The 23,345-nt window shown below is 43.9% G+C and overlaps 3 protein-coding genes across 3 annotated transcripts in view; 1 reads left to right on the top strand and 2 right to left on the bottom strand.

The window, feature by feature from the left end:
• baiap2l1a (BAR/IMD domain containing adaptor protein 2 like 1a) overlaps window positions 1-8,028 on the bottom strand; it is a 22,986-nt gene extending 14,958 nt beyond the window's left edge. The window contains exons 1-3 of the mRNA XM_056577351.1: window positions 7,689-8,028; window positions 6,296-6,371; window positions 5,792-5,878 (exon numbers count right to left, since the gene is read on the bottom strand). Coding sequence (XP_056433326.1) covers window positions 5,792-5,878; window positions 6,296-6,371; window positions 7,689-7,739 — 214 coding nt within the window. The 5' untranslated portion in view covers window positions 7,740-8,028. The remainder of the gene's footprint in view (window positions 1-5,791; window positions 5,879-6,295; window positions 6,372-7,688) is intronic.
• An 896-nt stretch (window positions 8,029-8,924) lies between these two features.
• tmem130 (transmembrane protein 130) lies at window positions 8,925-13,306 on the top strand. The gene is made up of 9 exons (XM_056577748.1): window positions 8,925-9,068; window positions 9,158-9,243; window positions 9,329-9,500; window positions 9,612-9,757; window positions 9,893-9,977; window positions 10,513-10,715; window positions 11,963-12,069; window positions 12,494-12,605; window positions 13,128-13,306. Exons 1-9 carry the CDS (start codon window positions 9,052-9,054, stop codon window positions 13,145-13,147), a joined length of 948 nt encoding a protein of 315 aa, XP_056433723.1. The 5' UTR covers window positions 8,925-9,051; the 3' UTR covers window positions 13,148-13,306.
• A 597-nt stretch (window positions 13,307-13,903) lies between these two features.
• On the bottom strand, window positions 13,904-19,214 carry nptx2b (neuronal pentraxin IIb). The gene is made up of 5 exons (XM_056577308.1): window positions 18,656-19,214; window positions 18,061-18,280; window positions 16,709-16,953; window positions 16,088-16,267; window positions 13,904-15,647 (listed from the first exon to the last, which is right to left on the bottom strand). Exons 1-5 carry the CDS (start codon window positions 19,094-19,096, stop codon window positions 15,417-15,419), a joined length of 1,317 nt encoding a protein of 438 aa, XP_056433283.1. The 5' UTR covers window positions 19,097-19,214; the 3' UTR covers window positions 13,904-15,416.
• Window positions 19,215-23,345: the final 4,131 nt, after the last annotated feature.

Below are 23,345 nucleotides of genomic sequence, written 5' to 3'. Positions count from 1 at the left end.
ATGGCATCTACCAAGGTTACACCTTAAGCATTCCTTGCAGGTGACATGGTGACTCGTCATGATTTAAACCTTGTGGTGTCATAGGTAGTGGTAAGTGATGGAATAAATGGATAAAGTTATAGGATAGCCTATAATCGCGACAAATTGTACATGATAGTTCACATGTCGGTCTGGTGGCGCTGCTCTTTGGCATACTGAGCTGTTGTGTGTACGTTCTTGCAATAACAGTTTTTGTTTTAATATACCTGAATGCGGATAATGTGTGTGTGTGTAATTTTTCAAATATTAAACAAAGGCCGCAGAAAGTAAAAGACCCCCCCTTTAAAACATGCGTTCTGGGCAATCGGATATCATATGACCAAACGCATACAAATCCATGTTTAAAGGGGTTCTTGTGCAACATCGGTGTGGTTATGCCATTCTCATTCTTTATCCAACAGCTGAACTCGCTCTGAACTTTGCAGTTTGCGGTCGATATATGTCCCCTTAAAGTAAATGGTGCCAGACAGGTTGGAGGTGAACCCAAGTGGCTGCACCCCAGGGGTCAGTGTACTGTACATGGGACGTCCCATCTGCCTCACTGTGGTCACCACTAGATGTCTTCTCCATTACGTTCATCTCAGGAGAGGGCTAGGGAGGGAGGGAGGGAGGGGGGAGGAAGGAGGGAGGGAGGGAGGGAGGGAGGGGAGGGAGGGAGGGAGGGAGGGAGGGAGGGAGGGAGGGAGGGGCCAATCGTTGGGTGTTGCTATGGGCACTTTATTTTCCTTCCTGATAAAATATTGTCATAATAAGCCATACAAGAAGGTGCGCATACAAGTACAGGTGCACGTACACAATCTCACTCTCACACACACACACACTCACACACACACACACACATGCACGCACACACACTCACAAATCTATTTGGCAATAGTCTGGGAAGCAGTACATCTGATGTTATCAAGGACATTTTATCTATGGACGCTAAGAGTTTCTATTGCCATTTATTTAAACCAAGAGACTAATTGGTCTATTATGTATTCATATCTGATCAATTTGAGATAACAGCCACTGGAATTTGATTGATTTCACTATTTCCTTGTACAACTCCTGTTCTATGTAACGAAAATGTGTGACTCAATGTCATAATGTGAATGTACTCTTCTGTGTCCCAGTAGCAACGAGCCAAATCCCATAGAGCAGTGGTTCTCAACTGGTTTAACCTTTTACTATCGATTTACTAATATTCCATATCAACAATCCTTTCCTGCACTGTAACCCACATGGAGCGAACAAAAAGCTGCAACAATTGGGGCTGAACTCTAGGAAATAGTGAGCCTTTGAACCATGACTTAACACATTAGTTCATTCTTTCTAAAGATAAAGGTTTATAGGTTACTTATGTGTCGCGGCCCACCAGTTGAGAAGATGTGGTGCTGAAGGTTTTGTGTAGAGCTAATACATGGACGAAGTTCATACAAAGATTGTAGTTTAAAATGGTCAAAATGTAATCTTGCTATCTCACCTTAACCCTACTATTGTCAAGTGAAACTAAGGGGTTCCAAAGCGCCCCGTTGCCATGGTTATTGAGCAGGTATTGCTCGGCGCCGCTGTTTAAACTATTGTTTATTGTGTATGTAAGAAAGTAGAGGAGCTGTGACAATATGGAGGCCCGAGCCCCTGGGAGTTATGGCCTACTATTGGTTCCTGTGAGGGCCCGTAGGAAAGGAGAGAATAGAGGTTTCAAACCGAACCCACCCACGGTAATAGCTCTTCTGGGTGTGAGCAATGTAACTGTCAATCAGCATCATGTTCCATGTCACCAAACTATCCCCTGTTTATTTTTCTCTTAGGGTAAATTCCCAGAAGATGTTATGGTGTCTTATCAAACTGTATGACTCAATATGACACAGATACAGTGATAGTAGAATGAAACCAGACAACATATCTGAGATGCTGAACATACATATACATATCTGCAGAGGTGTTAACATTGTGAAGGCAATTAGCCAATTAGAAAGGCTTGGATGGTTAAGATATGTGGAACATTTAAGGACAAAATCTAGCGATAGAACGAAAATGATAGAGAGAGAAGAAAATGTGTGCGAGAGAGAGAGAGAGAGAGAGAGAGAGAGAGAGAGAGAGAGAGAGAGAGAGAGAGAGAGAGAGAGAGAGAGAGAAGTTGAGTAAGTGAGAGGGAGAGCGAGAGGGAGGTAGACAGCAAGAGATCAGAAACGGGGGCTGGGTCTCTGACACCTAACAGAGATCTATCAATCCATCCGTCTGGCAGAGGGAAAGAGAGAGAGAAAGACTCGCTGACATTAGGTAATAGTTGATTCTTGAATGTACAGGGGATACTGGTGATGTCATATCTCTCATAAGAGAGAAATGGTCTTTTGCATCCTGTCGACGTCGCAGTCTTTTGGACGGATCCCAAATCATCCCACTCACGTCAACATCCCCAAGCCAGCAGTTTTGAAGATTCACAAACTCTTTCTCAGCCTACCGTGACTGACTTCATCCCCCGTTTAGAGGAGTAAATTGGCTGCTCTCCAAAGCAAAGATGCTTTACAGAAGTAATCAGGCTGAAACTATCTGCCCTCAATCTGGGCGGGCAGCCATTTGAGTCCCACTGAAAGCTCGACCTCAGTGTTTCAAATAGCCCCACTGTCAGCGGAGGGTTGACAAGTATAGCTAAGAGAAATGGTGGAAGAGGTCGTGCAGGTGGTGATGGTGGGGTTGTTGTATCTTTCTACAATCACTTTTTGTTGAAACCTACTGCTTTGGGGCAACACCCTGCAGGGCACAACAGCAGTGTGTCTTTACAGGAAGTCTCTAATTCTAGACCCATTGAAAACCCTGATTGGAATCGTGTGTTGTGCTTTCTTATTTCCTCCGGGTCGATGATTTATACAATACCGAATGTCATATTTGAAGCACACACAATAGGTTCTGATTTTGCAGAGATATGGGTATGGGAGCTCAAACCACTTGGCTTTAAAAAAGGGAGTTAATGGTGACAATTGGCGGTATTGGACCGGCAACCCTGGGGGCCTTTAGGTTTCACGGTAGGTAAAATGTATGCATTAGACGGAAGTGGTTCCGGCTTAACCCTTCAATAATGACAGATGCATGTGTTTAGCACAAGTACCTTTCTCTATAGCGCTTAACAACAGGAAGGGAACTCAGAATGTCCTTGTTTGTTTTTGTGGCACTCGTGCGCACTCGCCCTTCCACTCTCTCCTTCTTTTGTAGTGCAATCATCGCTTCTGTAGTTCCTCAAACTACCTTAAATTACCTTAAAGCCACTCTCCCTATGACCAAGACGCTGTCCTTTTTGACCACATTCCCGAAATGCTTACCATGTCTACGTGATCGGGCTAATTTGCATGCTATTTTAAAAGCCAACGCAAAAGGTCACACCACAAGGAATCTGACAAGGGCTTTTTGTACGTCGTCCAAAACTTTGCTTTCCGAGTTTAATCGCCTTGCCCTTATAAGGCGATAACGTGATGACTTTGGCTGTTGGCTACAAAGTTGTGTGGACAGAACTAATGTTTACAAAGTCATGGAGAGGGAAGGGAGGTCAAACCACCGTAACGGCTACCTGTACTACACTCGTACCAGCTACTTTTAGGAACCACACTGAACTCTTTAACCTAGTCTTTAAGGAATGAGGAGTGAGAGCAAAGGGGAGTAGAACTTTACTATATGTTAAGGCCTGTATATAGGAAATGTATTTTTTAAAAAGGCCTATATTTCATCTTTTAAAAAGTTATGAATGTTATATAAACATAAATATTTCTGCAATTCAAATATCTTTCTGAAAATAATAAAACTACAATCTGACTGATGAATGGAGACGTCACCTCACCAGAATCAGTATTTCAAACCGAACAATACAATGAGTTATTTAAATAAAAATCCATAAAGATGGAGAGCTACATCACAATGTCACTGATCTCTATGCCTGCACTAAAGCCAGGGATTCCTTGGATAGTCTGCAGGTTGAACATAGTGATATCAGATGAGGATCAAAATCCAACTACGTGAAACACTTTTGGCCGTGCAGCCTGATGGGAAGGGGATCTGTTGGGAGAGGGGTTTGAGGAGAACAAAAATCTCTGTCCGTCCGGCTGTTTGTTCAGTTTGTTTGCCTCTAACGTTCTGTGTGACGAGTGAGAGAATTCACACAGCCCTGCCGTGCAAAGAGTCTGACCGAAGACTGGGGGGTATACTCAAAAAAAGGAAAGCTTCCAAGGGGACGCGTCCATCTTGTTTGTGATGGAATCCTAAAGCTAATTCAAAACAGATCGGAATGGCAGGATGATGTATGATATACTCCACGAGGCATCAGTCCGTGTAGTCAACTTTCAGTTTATTTCACATAACTGAATTGATGTCTTATTGGTTTCATGCATGTGTATTGTAAGGATTGTATTCAGCTTAAGCCGAGGTTCGCCCAACAGTCATTCTTTCTTATCACAGTGAAACATAATGGGATAAGAGCACATAACCTGGTTGACATGACAATGAATGCTGCCATATCAACGGAATGGAGGGATGAAAATTGTTCCAAAGTGATCATTTGTTGCACCTTGGGTCTTCTCAACCATATCAATTCAGTGATTTTCTTACCTGCAATTTCTATTTCGGACAACCTATGCAGAGAGGCCAGCACATCGAAAGCAAATGTTTTTCTAAATTGTACAAGCAGTGCTGCCATCAAGGCAAATGGTGAGCAAAATGTAGGAATCCAACTGGTATAACCATTTCTGATTGGGTCTAGGTTGTTTTCCCATCTGATTTTCTAGTTGTGGCTCTGTGTCTCTCTCTCTTGGTTCTTGTCTATGCAAGACTGCTGGCATAACAACAAACATATTTTTCCGAAGTTAAATGTTGTTTTTTTTAACAATATGCAATCTTTCTGCTCCTTCAGTTACTGCCTGCTCTGTTAAGTATCTGTTGTTGTTTTTGCCTCTTTTTTTTTTACATTTGGTAATTTCAGGCTCAGGCTTAGGAGTCAGGGGTTAGGGGATAAGGGGTTAGGGGTTAATGGGTTAGGATTCCACTTAGATTTCATGCTTTGGTTCCTCTCCTTAATGCAGCATTATGAAATGATTCAATGTAGTAATAGGACAAAACTATGAACCACAGAAAGCCCTGTAGAAAGGTCCGAAAAGCATGCAAAAAGACTGTCACGATAACGTGTCACGATTTTATTATAGTTAGTTTTTCTCACAGACCACGTTTCCATTTGCCAAGCATTTCCGTGGAGCACATCTGTCTTCGTATCACAGCCACTGTAACCTGAGCTGACATGTCCTTTATAGACACAAACACACGGGCAACACTCGTAACAACATGAACCAGACCGGCCGATATATATTCTGTACCCCCTGCACCACACCCCCTTGGGTGGAACCAGGGCATCTCTGTATTTCCCCAGCTCAGGGATAATGATCGGCGCTGAGTCACAGACAGGTGAATGACTCACTGTGCAAGCTCAAGTCTCCGAGACACAAAGAAATATCAACAGAGCGACAAGGAGGTTGTGTGAACAGCACAGGTTGCTATTCTCCCCCCGTTCCCTTGGCAAATTGAGGTGATAAAAGGTGATAAAAATGAGAGGATGGTATAACCAAAACCGTATTACACTAGCTTGACTCTTTGAACACCTATGTCTACTCAGCGGAAAATGTTATAAACATTTTGGCTATATACCGTGCAGATTACAGGTGGAGGAGGAGGGGGCGTGAGTGTGTTATGGTTTGTGTGTGTGTGTGGCGTCAGTCAAAACAACACTCACCGAGTTCTCTGGAGACGGGGGATATTGTAGCATTTTCTCCAATCTTCGAGACGGCATCGAAGTAGGTCTTCCCTGCAAGAGCCATGGCTGGGATGGAGAGAACAAACAATCAGAGACGTCTGCGTTACAAGGACAGGATCTGAACAATTAAATTATAGTGTAAACTGCAATAATCAACTGCCATACAGTTTAAAAAATAATCAAAATAAGATATAAAAATATTGAACCTGTGATTTTGGAAAACTTACTCTGAAATTGAATTTAGTTTCAGTTGAAACTAAAAGTATCAACTTCCCTTTATCTCAACCATAAGTATGATTACTTGATTGAGTTGGAACAGTTTTCATGGTTGCGGTATTTTGGGATGTGTTTTTGGGCCTTCATTGAGTACAGCTGATTGATTTGATCTTGTGATTGAGTGATCTTGGGAGCAGCCAGTCATGCAGAACAATGCAGAACCATGTGTGCCTGAGTGGTATTGTTCTCCTCAGACGAGGGCTTTACCTGTGACGGTTTTCTCATAGTTCTTTCCTAGGATGACCAGGTTCCTGAGCCCGGGGTTGAACTGTTCCATCACATTCTAGAGCGGGCAGAGAGAGGAAAACAACATCTAGTATGACAAACCCAAACTTTAGTGATCAATTTGTTCTAAGATAGGAGTCAGCGCTTTCTTTCCGCCCAAAAACATTATAAATAATGATATTGTGAGTAGGGTAGAGGCCGCACACACGCACACACACACAGTGTGCGTGTGAGTGTGTGTGTGTGTGTGTGTGTGTGTGTGTGTGTGTGTGTGTGTGTGTGTGTGTGTGTGTGTGTGTGTGTGTGTGTGTGTGTGTGCTTGTTCTTTAAATAACATAGGGGACGCCGTTTAACTACAAAAGCAATACAATGTTCAATCGTTAACTAAACCCTCCTAACTTTTATTTTTCTCCAGCTCTATAACGAAGTCTGCCACAAGGAGTCTGCCACGAGCCCCCCCCCCCCCCCCCCCGCCCTACCTATTGAAACACCTCAACAATCGAGTGTTGTTCGCCTCCCCAGCCTTTCCCCCGGCACGCCCCAACGAGAACAATAAGGCTTGCGGTCTGCTGAGAATCAAGAGTTGTGCTCGAAATTAAACAACCCCCAAAACAGGTTCTCTCTCTCGCTTTATCGCTCTCTCGCTTTTTTTCCTTCTCTGGCTCTCCAGTCCCCACTGTTACCAGGAGAGATAGAGATAGTGAATGAAACTATCATGACATGGGTCAACACACACACACACACACACACACACACACACACACACACACACACACACACACACACACACACACACACACACACACACACACACACACACACACACACACACACACACACACACACACACACACACACACACACACACACACACACACACACACACACACACACACACACACACACACACACACACACACACACACACACACACACACACACACACACACACACACACACACACAAATGCCGATTGGTTGTACACAGTGTTGTTGAGAGATTTACCCCTGATTATCTGGCGAGGTGTCTCCTGGACGTGATTCGATCAGTGTGGATTGAGATGTATATAGGTATCTCTTATCTTCGGATTAGCCATGCCGATCACATGTTCCACTGTCTGGGATCACTACTGTCGGACTATCAGCCTATTCAGCGACTTCCAAGAATGATCGAGGCAACTTTTTTTATACCGTTTACTTAGTGCACTTTGAAACTCAGCTGGGGTGAAAGAATGTCTCTGGAATAAGAGCGGTCCCGTATACTGATATATAGCTAACCTAAACCGACGGACGGAGACCTCATCATAAAAAAAACTCTAATAAAAAAGTCACTATAGAATCACATCATATGATATTATTTGATGTGCTCTTCTTACCTTGTAGGTGCTCTCGGTCAGCTTGTTGACATCGTCCGGTTCCCGAGACATATCTCAGCTCCTATGTGGTGGATCCTCCGGGATCACTTCTACAGAAAAAAGGTATCGATCGAGCGACTATAGTGACGAGCTTCACGATCACTCAAAGAAGAGGCAGCGCGTTCCTGGTTCCCAGCGGACAGACGACACTCGGTGGTACACACCTCAATCTGTGCATGTGGGCAAGGAGACGCAGAGCCGAGCCAGGAGACACACTGCGTTTATGACCGTTCCCTGAAACCAAACGCACACTCTGACAACTTCCCCGTGTGTGGAGGCGTGTGTGTGCGTGTGTGTGCGTGTGTGTGTGTGTGTGTGTGTGTGTGTGTGTGTGTGTGTGTGTGTGTGTGTGTGTGTGTGTGTGTGTGTGTGTGTGTGTGTGTGTGTGTGTGTGTGCGTGCGTGCGTGCGTGCGTGTGACAGCCGGTGAGCGCGTTGCTGTTTCGAGCAGCGCGGCCGGGTCATGACGTCATGACCATAGTCATGCACTTTCGACACCGCCGTGCTCGTTATCATGATGAGTCTATGAGCTAGGAGAGGGTTGGGCCACCCATGGCGCCACTCCCTGGACTGGGAGCTATGTTACGTGTGTGTGTTTGTGTGTGTGTGTGTGTGTGTGTGTGTGTGTGTGTGTGTGTGTGTGTGTGTGTGTGTGTGTGTGTGTGTGTGTGTGTGTGTGTGTGTGTGTGTGTGTGTGTGTGTGTGTGTGTGTGTGTGTGTGCGTGTGTGCGTGTGTGTGTGTGGACGTGTAGATGTGTGCGTTTACCTGCGTGTGTGTGTGATAGAATACGAAATTTAGATAGATATTGGAGCAGTTTAGACACAATTTTACTCTGGAAACTAACGTTGAACTCTTCGTTCAATTTCCCATTTCATCAAATTCCGGTTCCTCATTTTAGATCGACATAATTGGAATTAATATTTGACTATTAATAATGTACCGTACAACTTGTGTATCTCTGGCACCACGATGCGGACGTTCATAGGCATAGGAATTACGCACGCTTCTAACCATTACGCATCAACTACAGCGCAAAATAAATCAGTATTGACGATGTGATGATCCTATTTAGGCTTATACAATTATATTTAAAAACATATATTATCTTGTTTAATGTTTAAAGTTGATCGAAGTAGGCGGGCAGACAGTATGACACTCAATAAAAGATCAGGGTTCATCTCAAGCACATCCTTGAAACGCATGGTGGCGATTTCACACCTTTATCCAAGTCCGGTGGTCTCACGCGGTCTGTTGGCACTTTACGCTTCACCTACCACTCCTTCACCTCACTGTACCAATGTTAAGGCTCATCTGAAACAGCCTGATGATCAGCATGTATCGGTAATGATGAATAGTAGTACTACAGAGATTCGCACGAACCTTAAAGCATTTTTAATAATGATCAACTGAGTTGGATTTGTTTTTTTCAGGCGTTTAAATGTGTTGATCTTGACATGCATTCATCTGTTCCCGGGTGTCCAAGTGTCCGGGCAAACGGACCCCATCTTCAAACTAGGTAGGCCCTAATGACCCAACTCATTAAGGACCCGTTTCAAAAGGTATGAGGTGTCATCGTTTTGTTTTCCCTCCTGCTCACATAGAAAAAGTGTCAGGGAAACTTGTATTCTACCAGAATGAAGGAAACTCGACGTTGGTTCGTGACACCGGAGAGCTCGCCTCATCTGTCCAGACCGTCGCCATGTTCCAGATCTTCGACCCAGAACAAACCTTGGTCCAAACGAAGCTCACCTACACGTGGGACTTTGGGAACGGGTAGGCCAACATCCAGAGCCTCCCTTGTGTTTAAAGTGGTCTTGTTTGGTCTTGGTCTTAGTTGTAAGAGCAGAGGGTCCAAGGACGTGATGGTTCCGTTTCTCTGCGCAGGGAGGTGATCGAAGGAACCGAGCCTGTGGCTCGCTACAACTACACAGAATCTGGGAACTATACTCTGCGGCTGCAAGTGGGGGCCAACATGACCAAACAAGAAGTACCGATAGCTGGAGATTACTCGATGGATTTAAAAGTTCTTGGTAGGTCTGATTATTATAAGACTTCCCTGTCCAATAATAACACAAAGAACAACCACAACGCATCGGTGGATTGGGCATGGATGTAGCACTATTGATTTGACTCCTGAGTTCTGGTGTTTATCTCTGTTTTTCTAGACGCAATCAGCAAAATTGAGATGGAAGGGCATTCTAGTTACCATGTGGCCGAGAATGTCAGCATGTTCTTTCATGTTGATGGGAGGTGAGTTATTATTAACCCTTCTCTTTTTTTCCCCCAGACAAGTCAGATTAATTTCACGCCTATTTGGGTTTTTATGAGGGAGTTAGTGTGTTAAATCTGTAGAATCGAGCTTTGTTGATTAGAGATGCTCATGTCACCGCACCACATATCTCAAACTAATGCACCCCCCTTATTTATGCCTTGTCCCATCCTGTGTTGGTGTGTGTGTATGTGTGTGTGTGTGTGTGTGTGTGTGTGTGTGTGTGTGTGTGTGTGTGTGTGTGTGTGTGTGTGTGTGTGTGTGTGTGTGTGTGTGTGTGTGTGTATGTTTGTGTGTGTGTGCATGTGTCTCTGTGTATGCATATTTATATGTCGATGTATGTGTGTTTGTATGTTTATGTGTGAGCGTGTGTATACGTCTGTGTGTGCGCGTGCGTCTGTGTGTGTGCGTGTGTTTGTGTGTGTGCGTGTGTTTGTGTGTGTGTGTGTGTGCGTGCGTGTGTGTGCGTATACGCCTGTGTGTGTGTGTGTGTGTGTGTGTGTTTGTGTGTCCCAGCCCCCCCATGTGGGTGTGCTGGCAGGTGGTCCCAGACTGCAGGTCCATGACCCCGTCGGTCTGCACTCGGTCGGTGCTGTACAGCCACATGCTGCGTCTGAACCACACCTTCGCCTCCAGTGGCCTCCACTGCCTGGACATCAGCGTTCAGAACGACATCAGCAGCCTGCACTCCTCCTTCAGCGTCTACGTGGGGAGGGGCCGTGAGTCACCGGCATCTTGTTCTTTGGCTTTCGTTCGGTCTAGTTCAGTCTTAAATTATCTAATCCTTTTCTTCGTTGATACGTTTTTTCTTACAGTTGTTCGTTCATTTGTTCCTCTGTTCCTTGCTTTGTGTTCATTCATTCTTTTGTTTTTGTTATCATTCATTATTTGACGTTTTCTCTGTCATTCTGTCTTTTAGTCTTTTGGTCTTTGGTTCTCTTTCTGTCTCTGTTACTCAATCCATGTGGATGACTAAATGAACACATACGATATGAGTCATAGGATTAAAACAGGTTTGTTGTGTTTGTTTGTTTCTTACTTTCTTCCTTCCATTTCTCATTCTCAAGATTATGACCTATTTTGCTACAGGAAAGACATTGAGAAACACAGCGAAACGGGAGCAAGGCAGGGTTGGTTTAAAAAGATTGCGGAAAAACGACATAGAGACCACTAGTAGCTGTGTCATGCAGCATCTCAAATCGAGCATTCCCTCTGCATGTTCGGCTCATTAGTTCAGCAGAATTACATTACATTGTGTGTGTGTGTGTGTGTGTGTGTGTGTGTGTGTGTGTGTGTGTGTGTGTGTGTGTGTGTGTGTGTGTGTGTGTGCGTGTGTGCATGCGTGCCTGTCTTGTTTGCTGTGTGTGTGTGTGTGTGTGTGTGTGCGTGCGTGCGTGCGTGTGAGTATGCATGCTTGTGTGTGTATGTGTTTGAGGCTGGCCGACATCAAAGGAGTGTACCTAACACGGAAAGCACATGTCTGCTGTGGTCAATCAATCTGTTCCTGTCCTAGCTGGAAATGCATAATTGAAAGAGACTTAAGAGCTGGTTATGCATGATAGCTGAATAACCAGTGCTTTATGCAACAACGAAAAAAGTTTTTTCAGTTTCAGGTGGTTATAACACAGTTAATATTTATTTATAATATAAAACCGGATAGATCAATTGTTTCCAGCTGTTGCTAGGTCTTCTGGTTTCTTGGTTGCTACCTCTTGTTGTTATGTGTTCTTGTCTCTTCTCTTGATTTGATCTATTATATACAATTTTATTTTAAATTGAAAAGCTTATTTATAGCTAGCTAGTTAAATTATTTCATGTATACTGTATATATATATATATATATATATATATATATATATATATATAAACATGATAATGATAATGAAGAATTTGGTGATTATGACTTTTTAGAGGCTTCTTTTTTTATTTTGGTTGGCATGACGATAGCGTGCTGTTCTTTGTACAGGTAACACCAACCTATTCTTCATAATGTCCTGTCTGGCAGTGCTTGCGGCTACCTTCTCCTTCATTGGCATCATCGCCTGTCGCCCGCGTCACCCAAACCTGCTCCAGGTAGGACTTCAGATAACAAATGTAGCACATGGTTTCATCCGACAGCATACCGTTTTTTTGATTTCGAGTAATAATTGCAATCGTTAATTGGACTTTGTGCTGCGGTTTCTGCTATAGCCACAGGGGGGCAATGTTTCACAAAAAGTTATTTATTTTGTGTTTGTAACATGTGGGACCGCCCAGCACCTGGATAATGGAACGCCAAATATGACAATATTGATCAATGAATGAATAATGATTTAATGAAAAGGTCAATTTCATGAATAAATATTAATTTATGATGAAAACGTGAAATTTAAATTTAAATAGCGTGGTGTGAAATAAAAAAATGTAATGTCATCATTATCTTATATCTTCTATATGTTAAGTTGATTGCAATACATATATGCATCGAATTTGTTCCAACCCTTTTACTCCAATGCAGGTGGGACGCTCCAGCAGTGCTTTGTTCCTAAACGATGAGGATGGAAGCCAAGTTAAACTAAGCTTCTCTGGACTGGAGAGAGGAGAGAGCCAGCCTCTCATTCTTCGACATGGTCCTTAGTGTTCCTAACCTAATCCACACCTCACTAGCACCCTTCGTTTCACTTTAAACAGGGCTGTTCTGCACTTATTCGTATTCAGCCTATGCATAGAAAAAGTTTTGTTGCCAAATACAAAGAAGTTAAAGTCCTTCCTGGTCCGTGCTTTGTATTAGCATATTATTAAAAGGTTATAGCTCTTTTGCATGCTTATCATATGGCCTTCTGCTCCAAAACTATTTTTTTTGTTGTAGCCTATATTGATTTGAATTCTGTGAAGCTTTTTAATCTCTGAGGTCTGATGTTTGATGTTTTAAGGATCAATTTAACTACAGGATTATATTTATCAAATTAGATGCAGTTAGACTTGCACTTATATTTGAGCATTTTCAAAGCAATAAATGTTAGAACATTGTAATTGTCATTGTTTTGGCTGCTTTGGTATTCTAATTTAATATAAAATTACAATTACATTGGCATTGCTACCTGCATGTGCAGACTTACATAATTTCTTTACCCACCATGTGGTGCTTACAGGGCTTATGGTGTGTTCCTGAATCCTCGAAGGCCAGACTTCCGAGTCGAAAGTCGAAGATCTCCAAGCTTTCTCGAAGGCACTCCCCCTTTTTGTCTTCACCTTTCGAAAATTTGAGAGTAGACCGAGGGCAGTGATGACGCTCTCAACAAAATGGCTGCGCCCATAACGAGATTTTTTTCTTTTGTATTTGTACCACGTAGGTCATTTTTATGTCGACTTTAAATGCTCTTACACACCTGTTATAGTGCTACTTTATTCCGTTCACCAATTTATACATTGCATGGTCTTGCTGTGCGTGAAATACAATGTAAAGTTGTGTTGTTTGTTTTCGGGCTGGTTTGCTAAAGAGGCTAATGTAGCTAATAATAAACAACGACTAGCCAATTTCATGCCACAATCACAAAGAAGAACAGAAACGCTATGAATGCTCCGAGACCGGAAGTGTCATCAAACGTGCAACTTGGAAGGCTGGCGTCCGAGGATACAGGAACACACCATTAACTGTAGTCCTTTTGGAGAGGAGGGGGGGGGCAGTGGATGTCACCTGATCTCTCGACCACCCTCTAGAGTGGCTTAAGAGGGCTATGGTGTGACCTCAATCCAGTAAGCAAATTCATCAAGCACTTGATCCACCTATCATCAACCAAGGTGTCAGGGCTGGTAGAACTGGAAAGAGATGGCAGCCATATTGGAGTTGACAGGCAGTCTGTTGTATTTGCAAGTTTCTTTGCAAAGTCAGTTTAACCACGCCGAATAAATAAAGGACAGGCAAGGGATTCATAGAGATAATGTCAATGACTCACATAAGGCAGACACTAAACAAAAAAAAGTATTTATATCTGCAGCATTTTTATTATTTTGTATTCTTTGCTTGAAGTCACACATTTTCATTAAATTGGCAAAGGGAAACTTGAAATATTGTCATGGCACTTATGCAACATTCAAAGGCCACATGTAAGGGTACACATACCCTCAGGCCCACAACATACATAATACACTTTCCTACAATACGTTAGATATTATTATGACTATAAATACAATTACATTATTATAATTATTTAAACAACAATCCTTTAAACCGAGAAACTAAATCACAGAGATGTTCTACTCTGACAGATGATTTGTATGTAGGCAAAAGATACAACATCACATCCAACATAATGCATTTAGAGCCAAGAGTGATAAAGGGAATCAATTAGGATAACAAATGCTACTACCCCAATTCTCTATTGACCGTTGTGTTATTGTAAAGGCAGGCAAGCACTAAGCAGCAGACAGTGAAGAGGGGGCAATACAAGACGCATCTCAAGCAAGAAGCAGTTCATCCTGAGGTTATAATGGATGCAGGCTCTCTAGTGCGTATGTATTTCTGTCTGCTGACAGTAAGTACTTCGGATAATAAGCCACATCAACCATGAAGCTAATACTACTCACAACTTCATCTTCGAGTTATTCACGTAACATCAACATAGCAAAATATGTATACAGCAAAAATGCCAACTATTCCAGCGTTGTGTTTCAGCACTTCTTCCATATAAATGTAAATATATTCATTTTACCAGACACTATTATCCTTTGCGATATTATAGTGAAATCAGATCCGTCCCATCAATAAGCAGATTAGGGTTAGCCTTGTTGCGCAAGAAAGCCTCAAACTGGCTTAGAGCCCAGTTGGGGGAGAAAAGTCCTGAGTGGAGGATCAGACGTCTCCTTAGACAGATAATCTCCTCCTTCGCTACACCTCATCCACGCCCACGCAACCCTCCCTCACATGTCAGCCAGGGACCGACTGTTCTGTCTGCTCCTTGTCGTTTACTTTATCCTCGTGTATTAGCAGTTAGCCGAGCATGTATCTCGAATCGCTCTGCTTTCTGGCCACGTTTTGCCAGGTTGTGTGTGTTGTGTAAGTGTCTGTCCTTGAGTCCATGTGTCTGTGGTTTCTACCAATTTAAAAATTCTTCCATTGTGGTCTCCTTGAGGCAGGCTAAGCTTTGAATTAGGAATTAATGTAGGGCAAGCTGCTACCCTTTTAGTTGCCCTGTCTGGACACAAGCATCTTCTGAATAGCTGTAGGGTTCGTCAGTTTGTTAGTGAGTTGATTAGTCAATGCCACTACAGACAAACTTAGATGACGTCAAAACTTGCACATGCACAAAAAAAGCTCCCCCCGCCCATTGCAAGCGGCTCATATACACAGACACTCCACATTAGGGCACAAGAACACAACAACGAATAGTGGCCAAAAGCAGTCAAGCGATACAATCCAACCCCACTGCCAGCCCCCCCAACTAGGCGTTGGGCAGCCGGTCCTGACACACCTCAAGGGGCCTCTTGAAGGCCCCCCGGCCGAACACCTCCACGTTGCTGGCCAGCCAGGAGACCACGTTCCCCGGGAGGTAGGTGGTGCAGTTGGCCATGCTCCGGATCTCTGGGGGCTTCAGCACCCGGTCCCACAGGTTCACCTGGCTCAGCTCGCCCACGAACGCCTGGCCCGCATCGAAGCGTCCGCCCACCACGTCCTGCAGAATAAAAAAGGGTTTTTCCGACATCATCGTCACGCTCTGAACAGCAGCTGCCTTCAAAGGCGGATCCTCTGCCTTCAGGGGGTCGGTTCGTTACACCTCTGAGGGATCTGTCGCTCATGCTGTGGGTGGTTTGCGGGGGAGGCGTCTCCATCAAACCAGCCATAGCCGTGTCACCTATTTAAGTGAATTGTGACTTTCTTTCATTCCGTTGCGTGGTTTAACCTGCCATTCCCTGACACCGTCTAGACACGTTATTTTTTTATGCTCTTTACCAAACATGTCATAAACAATGAAGTGGCAGAGCGTACAGATGTTATCTACGGAAATGATCAACTATTGATCAGTATGGGCAGGGTTCGGTTGTAGCATCAGCGAGTCGGTGTGTTCGAGGGGTGTGATGGAGGGGTGAGGAGCCAGGGGGGTTGTTGCCGCACCTGTTCCTGCCCCAGGATGATGACCCCACCAGGCTTGATGGGGTGCCAGGCAGCCAGGTTGTCCCCGCTGCCCACGCTCTCCCCGTCCTGGTAGGCCTCCCACTGGCCGTCCCGCGTGGTCCAGGCCACGCAGATGTGGTGCCAGCGGCCGTCGCGCACCGCCAGGGGCAGCTGGGCCACCTGGGGCACAGGATGTGATGTCATAGGAGGTGTTGGGACGGGAGGTCAAATCGTGTTGCATTACGACCTCACCGATGATGTGTTACAGGTTGTGATATAGGATGATACATAATATGATGTGTTATGATGGGATATTTTGATATGCAATGATGTTATATATTACATGTTTTGATGTGTGGGGATGTGACATACCATATGTTATGAGATGTTATGATGTCACATGGGATATGTTATTAGGTGATTCAGGATGTGAGATAATATCCTATGTCATGATGTTATATGACATGATGTAAGACAATATGCACCAATATAATATCATATTATATGACCCTATACTAGAGTGAGTCATTATAGTGAACTTTGAGCCTTTGACGTTACAAACAATAAAACCAGGAGCGCCATCCTATCAGCTACGATGCGTGTCATTACTACAGGACTCACCTTGTCGTTGATCAGGAGCTCGATGGGGTTGTTCCCCCACTCGATCAGCACGATCTCATTTGCCTGGCCCGGCACCCCGTACGAGAAGGGGGTCCCGATGCCCGGGCTGGCGCTGGACTTGACCCACATGCACAGGGTGAAGGCGTACATCTCGGGCAGGCTCTTGGTGATGCGGCCGTACAGGTAGTTTGTGCGCTGGGGGAGGGACAGCTTGAACTGCTCGGGAGACTTGAAATCACCTCCGCCTGTGGGAGAGATGTGGAGGGTTGGAGAGAGGGAGAGAGGGAGGGGAGGAGAGGGAAGGAAGACGGGAGAATGCGATGGGAAGGAGGGAAGGAGGGAAGGATGATAGAGGGAGGGGAAAGGGAGGGAAGGAAGGAGTGAGGGAGGGAGGAATGGTGGAGGGAGGGAGGTTGGAGTTAAGATGGAGGAGGGTGGAGGGAGGGAGGAGGGAGGGAGGAAGAATACAAAAAGTACATCATTAAACTACAAATGTAACAGCTGCCAAGCAAAAGAGACAGCACAATAATGAAGAGAGACACAGAGAGAAAGAGAGAACACAAGGGACACAGGATAGAAAGAAAGGAAGAGGCTCATGAGACACAAGAGAAGGAAGAGAAGGAAGAACAGAAAAGAGTAGAGTAAGGTCTCCTTTTGGGACACCTCCGTTTATAACTTGCTCATCTCCACACTATCAGGATGGGGGTTGTCAGATTGAGTGGATTTAGTCGCTGCCTGTTTGGTATGCTCTAATTTTGGTACTTCTTGTTGTTTGTCGCTCATCCAAACATAATGAAAAAGGAAGCAGCCATAAGCCTGCATCCATTGTTTCTCTGAGCTTGTTCATATTTTCATGTTGCAATCAAGGAGATGAGTTGATTGAGTTAATCTCCCCATGATAATTAGAGTCAGGTATTAAATAGAGCTTGATATAATGACATATTGGTATACAATTATATACATAAAATATGAAATATATAAAATAATGGTCAGGTAGAACACTAAGCCCTACACATTTTTTTGGTTAGGTTGTTAGAACATTTCATACTCCCTCACTATCACCATGCCAACACCACCACCACCATGCCGTGACCACCACCTTCATTATTATCAACGCCATACCATCACAACCAACACCACCATCAACACCAACATCTCCTCAAGCGCCAATATCACCACGACCAACCTCACCATGGCCCCGATCATCACCAACACCAGCACCAGCAATACCATCACCTTTACTAATCCGCCCCTAGCACCACCTGTACGTTCACCTTTACTAAAGGACACATACCATCCCCTAGACCACCACCACCTGGACCACCACCACCACCACCGACACCCCCACCCACCTTTCTCCAACTCGCTAATCCTCTCCACCAGCGCGTTCAGCGTACTTTCAGTCTTCATCCGGTAGGCGGCCGTGGCGTTGGACAGCGTGGTCTTCTCGGTCTCCAGGTAGTTCACCTTCCTCAGCAGCTGCTTCTCCAGATCCACCAGCCGCAGCTGTAGCATGTCGCGGAGCTCACTGGGAAACGGAGTCCCCGAACTGTTTGCCCGCATTTGGTGTTGCTATTGGGAGAAGGAGGGGGAGAGGCTCTCAGTAACCAAAACATGGAGCTAGACTCAATTAAGTAGCACAAATTAAAAGACAAATTGACCATGTCATCACTTTGAACTTGTGTATAGTCCTATCCACCAGAAGGAATCGTAAAGCATTGTCGTTGAAATAAAAATGGTGATGGAGACGCAGACGAACTTCATATGGACATTGCGCAGTACCCAGAATACAGCTTAGAAATAATTAAAACCTTCAAATAGTGTTAATTTTTTTGGGACAATAGTGTAAAAACACTTTATATTTATATATACAAATATTCTTTAATTTTGTATTCCTAGTTTTAACTTTAACGCATGTATGCTTTAAGCAGGTGCGCGCGCCCTTACCTCCAGGCTCTCCAGTCGGTCCTTCAGCCCCTTCATGGTCTTCCCAAGACTTTCGATGGTGCTATTTGGATCCCGGGGCACGTCCCCCATGGTGTTCTGCTTATCCTTGGTCCAGGAGCCTCCTCGGTCGTACTTCCCATCGTCGGAGGACGAGGCGCAGAGGGAGAGTTTGGTGGTCAACTCGTTGATGGTTCCGAGCTGCTTGCCGATCGTTTCTTTCTGCAGTAAGATCGTCTCGCGAAGCTGCATTACGGTGTTCCTCAGCTCCTCTTCTTGGCCCCCCGCGGTCAGCTCGGGTAGAAGGGTCACCTGGCAGCTCGCGTCACCGGTCACCGGCACGGCTCTGCATATGTACCTCTTCCCGTCGTCTGGTTGGCCGCGCGTTAGTGGGCTACCGCTAAGGGCTAGAAAGAAGAACAGCCCGTACACGAGTGAAAACATCACTGAGGTCGGTACGGTGATCTGTTACAAAGAATAATAGTAAAGTATTAAAGCTAAGCGCGCAACTAAAGCCGCGATGATAGTCTAAATACATTTGGATAAAAACTCGATGTATGCGTAACTCCGAAAGTTGAGGTCTCTACTTGAAAACATGGTGACGGATTTTATCTCCCCCCCACCCCCCCCCCCTTTCGCCCCAAATAATCAGGAATAATGACACAACTGAAATAACGGAAATCTAGATCTATCTCTATCGAGGATGGCAAGACCGGACCAGCGTGAGAGGGTTAGAGGAGTTATTCTTGGCTTGACTTAGATACACTGCGAGGTGATGAACCGACAGCTCCGTCAGAAAAGAGGATTAAATGGTGCCGGGGAGGGGGTGGAGGGGGGAGTGTCTGGAAGATTCAGGAATGGTGGTAGTAGGCCTACGACGTTGACGTCAAATCAGAGTTATCAGCCTTGCTGTGTGGGTCTACGTTGTCTTAAAATTCAGAGAGGAAAATAATATAGGCTATCATCACGGCACTATAACTTCAATCTATAGCCAATGGAAATGATCGGCACTGGGTTTTATTTGTAATGTGTCAATGCGTCAAATCTTTTAACAAACCAGCAAACACGCCCACACACACACACACACACACACACACACACACACACACACACACACACACACACACACACACACACACACACACACACACACACACACACACACACACACACACACACACACCACATAAACACAAAGACACACATACATGCACACGCACACACTAACACATGCACATAGGGCAGACATTCACATACATGCATGCATAGACAGACACACGCACACTCGCGCACTCAAACGGGCAGACGTATACTCAGACACACACACACAAACACACACACACACACACACACACACACACACACACACACACACACACACACACACACACACACACACACACACACACACACACACACACACATACTTACAAGCACAAACACTCGCAGGGCTCATATATCGTCGAAGGTCTGCGGTTGAAGACGAGGCCTATTCTACCGCTCTATCATACAATGGTCTATTTTCGTTCTATACAAAGATGTTTTTCTCCCAGATGTATACTCCCCAATTGTGTCTCTCAAAATGTAGGTGCATTACATCACCTCATGTATAGATGAATCCGAGTATCTCACAGTGGAAGAAGCTTTTAGAAAATCATATATACAAGTTATAGGAAGCCTTCATTTTTATGTGGACACACGCACACACACACACACACACACACACACACACACACACACACACACACACACACACACACACACACACACACACACACACACACACACACACACACACACACACAAAGGTTGTAGGGGTAAACAATTAGCAATAGGTCAATAGAGCCTGTTGCGCAGACTGGAAGACACACCGCTGTGCTTTGAACATGGCTTCCAACCAAGTACCTGAACAATTAATGAAGCCCCCTATGCATGTGACTCATACAGGGTTGGGTGGACACAAACAACTGCAAACACGTCTTTCTTTCACTTAAACAACATTTTGCGATTCTATAGCTCAGTTTTCTTGCATTTTATGAGGAGGTAAGATTATGATCATTCATGAATTAATTTCAAGCAGGATTAAAAACATGCTCACGTGATTCACTTATGTGTAAGGATGCAAAGAAAGAAAAGTGAGGACTTAGAAGAAAGTTTTGGGAGCATGAATATAGGTAAAAAGAAAAATTTGATTATAAAAACGTTTTTTCCTGGTAACAATGTCCGACCATTAACACCTCTGTCTTGTTTTCCGAAGGAGCTCAGTGGAACCACTATTACCACTGGTGCAGATGGATTCACACCATCTTTGGTGGTGTTTTTTCAGACATCACACTTATTTTACCCCAGACGCAGTGACCTGTCCCTCCAGCTCCAGGGGGAAAAAAATAGAAATCACAGCTTCTCATTATTAAGGAGCTCGAACCACATCCATAATTCCATTTGGTTTTCCACATTTCTAGCTGACTAATACATGCAAAGCAAACATACTACAATATATGACCAAGAATCGATCAGTTCATTCCTTTCCCAGGCTGACTTGTTTAGGCTTTTCTTCACACGGTGAAAGACCTTTGAGTATATAAATGGACATAAAAGCTTTTGAAGGACTGAGAAATGGTAGTTTCTTGGACATTGAACGTATTTTCAAACTATCTATCCATCTGTCTGTCTGTCTGTCTGTCTGTCTGTCTGTCTGTCTGTCTGTCTGTCTGTCTGTCTGTCTGTCTGTCTGTCTGTCTGTCTGTCTGTCTGTCTGTCTGTCTGTCTGTCTGTCTGTCTGTCTGTCTGTCTGTCTGTCTCTCTCTCTCTCTCTCTCTCTCTCTCTCTCTCTCTCTCTCTCTCTCTCTCTCTCTCTCTCTCTCTCTCTCTCTCTCTCTCTCTCTCTCTCTCTCTCTCTATCTATCTAGTATCCCCAAAATAAGTGTATTACATTGACCTTACAGCTAGAAAAGGGAAGGAGAGCAGTAAATAGATATAGTTCATGGAGAGAGGGTTTTAGAGAGAGAGAGAGAGCGAGAGAGAGAGAGAGAGAGAGAGAGAGAGAGAGAGAGAGAGAGAGAGAGAGAGAGAGAGAGCGAGAGAGAGAGAGAGAGAGGGAGCGAGAGGGAGAGAGAGAGAGAGAGAGAGAGAGAGAGAGAGAGAGAGAGAGAGAGAGAGAGAGAGAGAGCAGAGGGGTGAAAATGGAGGGAGATAGAAAGAAGAGAGGTGGATATAAGCAGAGGTGTTATGTGCTGAGATGAATGTTACTTTAGCACTTTACAACTCCATTCAGTCCATTGAATGTGCAGGATATGAATAGGCCTGCCATTATCTAAAATCCATTAGCAAGCTACGGTAGGAGATAGGGCTTAGTTATGTTCTGTGATGCCAGGAAATGGATAAATAAATAGACCCTAATTAAAAGAAAACGACACCACATTATTTCATTATAGTTAGATAACACCAAGCCCTGAATTATATACTTCTGAATGCATAGATATTGGAAGCACGATATATCCGCCGATTGTTAAGTTACAGGTGACACTTTAACCAGCTTTCGGTCTTCAGATGGACATACTGGGAGGTGGGTCTGGGCCGTTCTGGATGGTCAGGTTTATTCATCAGGTTTATTCTTTCTCTGTGAATGACATACAAATATACTGAAAGACAAAATGTTTATTGTACAGTTGAAGGCACCGCATCTATTACATATGTCAAAAAACTAAAGCTACATGTTACCCATATTTGCAATGAATGCAAAGGAGTAGAAATGTATTCGCTCCACCTGGGATTTAACATGACATAAATGCTTATATATTGAACGTGCATGCCCAATACTCGATCAGTGTTAGTAAAAATTCAATTTTGCATAGTTTTTTCGTGAGCTGCTGGAAATATGTGACGAGGCTGATGGATATTCGCTGATGTAAAACCTTTCAGTTTGTGAGTCACCGTTGTCTGTATTCAATATCACATCATCGTTATGAAGGCCAGCTTTTTAAAGTGTGCTTCAAGCATATAGGAAGAGGCTGGTTCGGCTTGCTTCTAGTTTGGCTCATTTCACAGTGATGCTGGAGACAGATCTATAGTAAATGCAGTATGTCCCCTTAGCGGTTGATCTATATATAGGGTTAAAAACCAATCTCTTTAAAAGAGCACTTAGCTAAACTTTCTTGGAGCTTTGATTTTTTTTCTCTGAAGCACTTTGAGATTCTTGAATATAAAGTGCATTATAAATAAAATGTATTATTATCATTATTATTATTATTATATACAGCACTCTGTAAAATTATTTCCTTTAATAATATGTTTAAACATGTGTGGCTTAATCACCTTATTAAATATATGTCAGGTAATACATTGTCATTGCATGGTAGCCTATAAGAAGCCATCAATAGACAATTTTTCAGAAAACAACAGGAGTCCATTGGAACTTGTGATTGCAAAAACTATATTTTGAAACAGTATCGCTCAGTGCAAGAGGGCATACCAAATAAAAATAACAAATAAGGTCACCTTGTGGATACGTTCACTGAAAGTTGAGAAAAAAAATGTAGTAGTATATACATTACAGCTTTTCTCAGTCGCTTTGGTACAATTCTCGAATCATCCTCAACATTTGCAAAACAGTAAATGCATTTCTCAAAACAATTCGTACAAATTGCAAAACACCATGGATTACCGGCAAAAGCCAGTCTCTTGTTCAAAATCC

The sequence above is a fragment of the Gadus chalcogrammus genome, chromosome 18, assembly GCF_026213295.1.
Source record: "Gadus chalcogrammus isolate NIFS_2021 chromosome 18, NIFS_Gcha_1.0, whole genome shotgun sequence".
In the NCBI taxonomy this organism is placed as follows: domain Eukaryota; kingdom Metazoa; phylum Chordata; class Actinopteri; order Gadiformes; family Gadidae; genus Gadus; species Gadus chalcogrammus.
The sequence above is the reverse complement of the archived record's forward strand: the minus strand, read 5'-3'. Positions and strand labels throughout refer to the sequence as shown.

Bases quoted from the DNA above. Each gene is read 5' to 3' on its own strand.
- tmem130 (XM_056577748.1), top strand. The intron at 9,244-9,328 runs GTAGGCCCTAAT...CTGCTCACATAG, and splicing joins GGACCCCATCTTCAAACTAG to AAAAAGTGTCAGGGAAACTT. The intron at 12,606-13,127 runs GTCCTTAGTGTT...TGGTGCTTACAG, and splicing joins GCCTCTCATTCTTCGACATG to GGCTTATGGTGTGTTCCTGA.
- nptx2b (XM_056577308.1), bottom strand. From the start codon at position 19,096: ATGTTTTCACTCGTGTACGGGCTGTTCTTCTTTCTAGCCCTTAGCGGT. The intron at 16,268-16,708 runs GTGAGTCCTGTA...CCTGTGCCCCAG, and splicing joins AGCTCCTGATCAACGACAAG to GTGGCCCAGCTGCCCCTGGC. The intron at 15,648-16,087 runs GTGCGGCAACAA...TTTATTCTGCAG, and splicing joins TCATCCTGGGGCAGGAACAG to GACGTGGTGGGCGGACGCTT.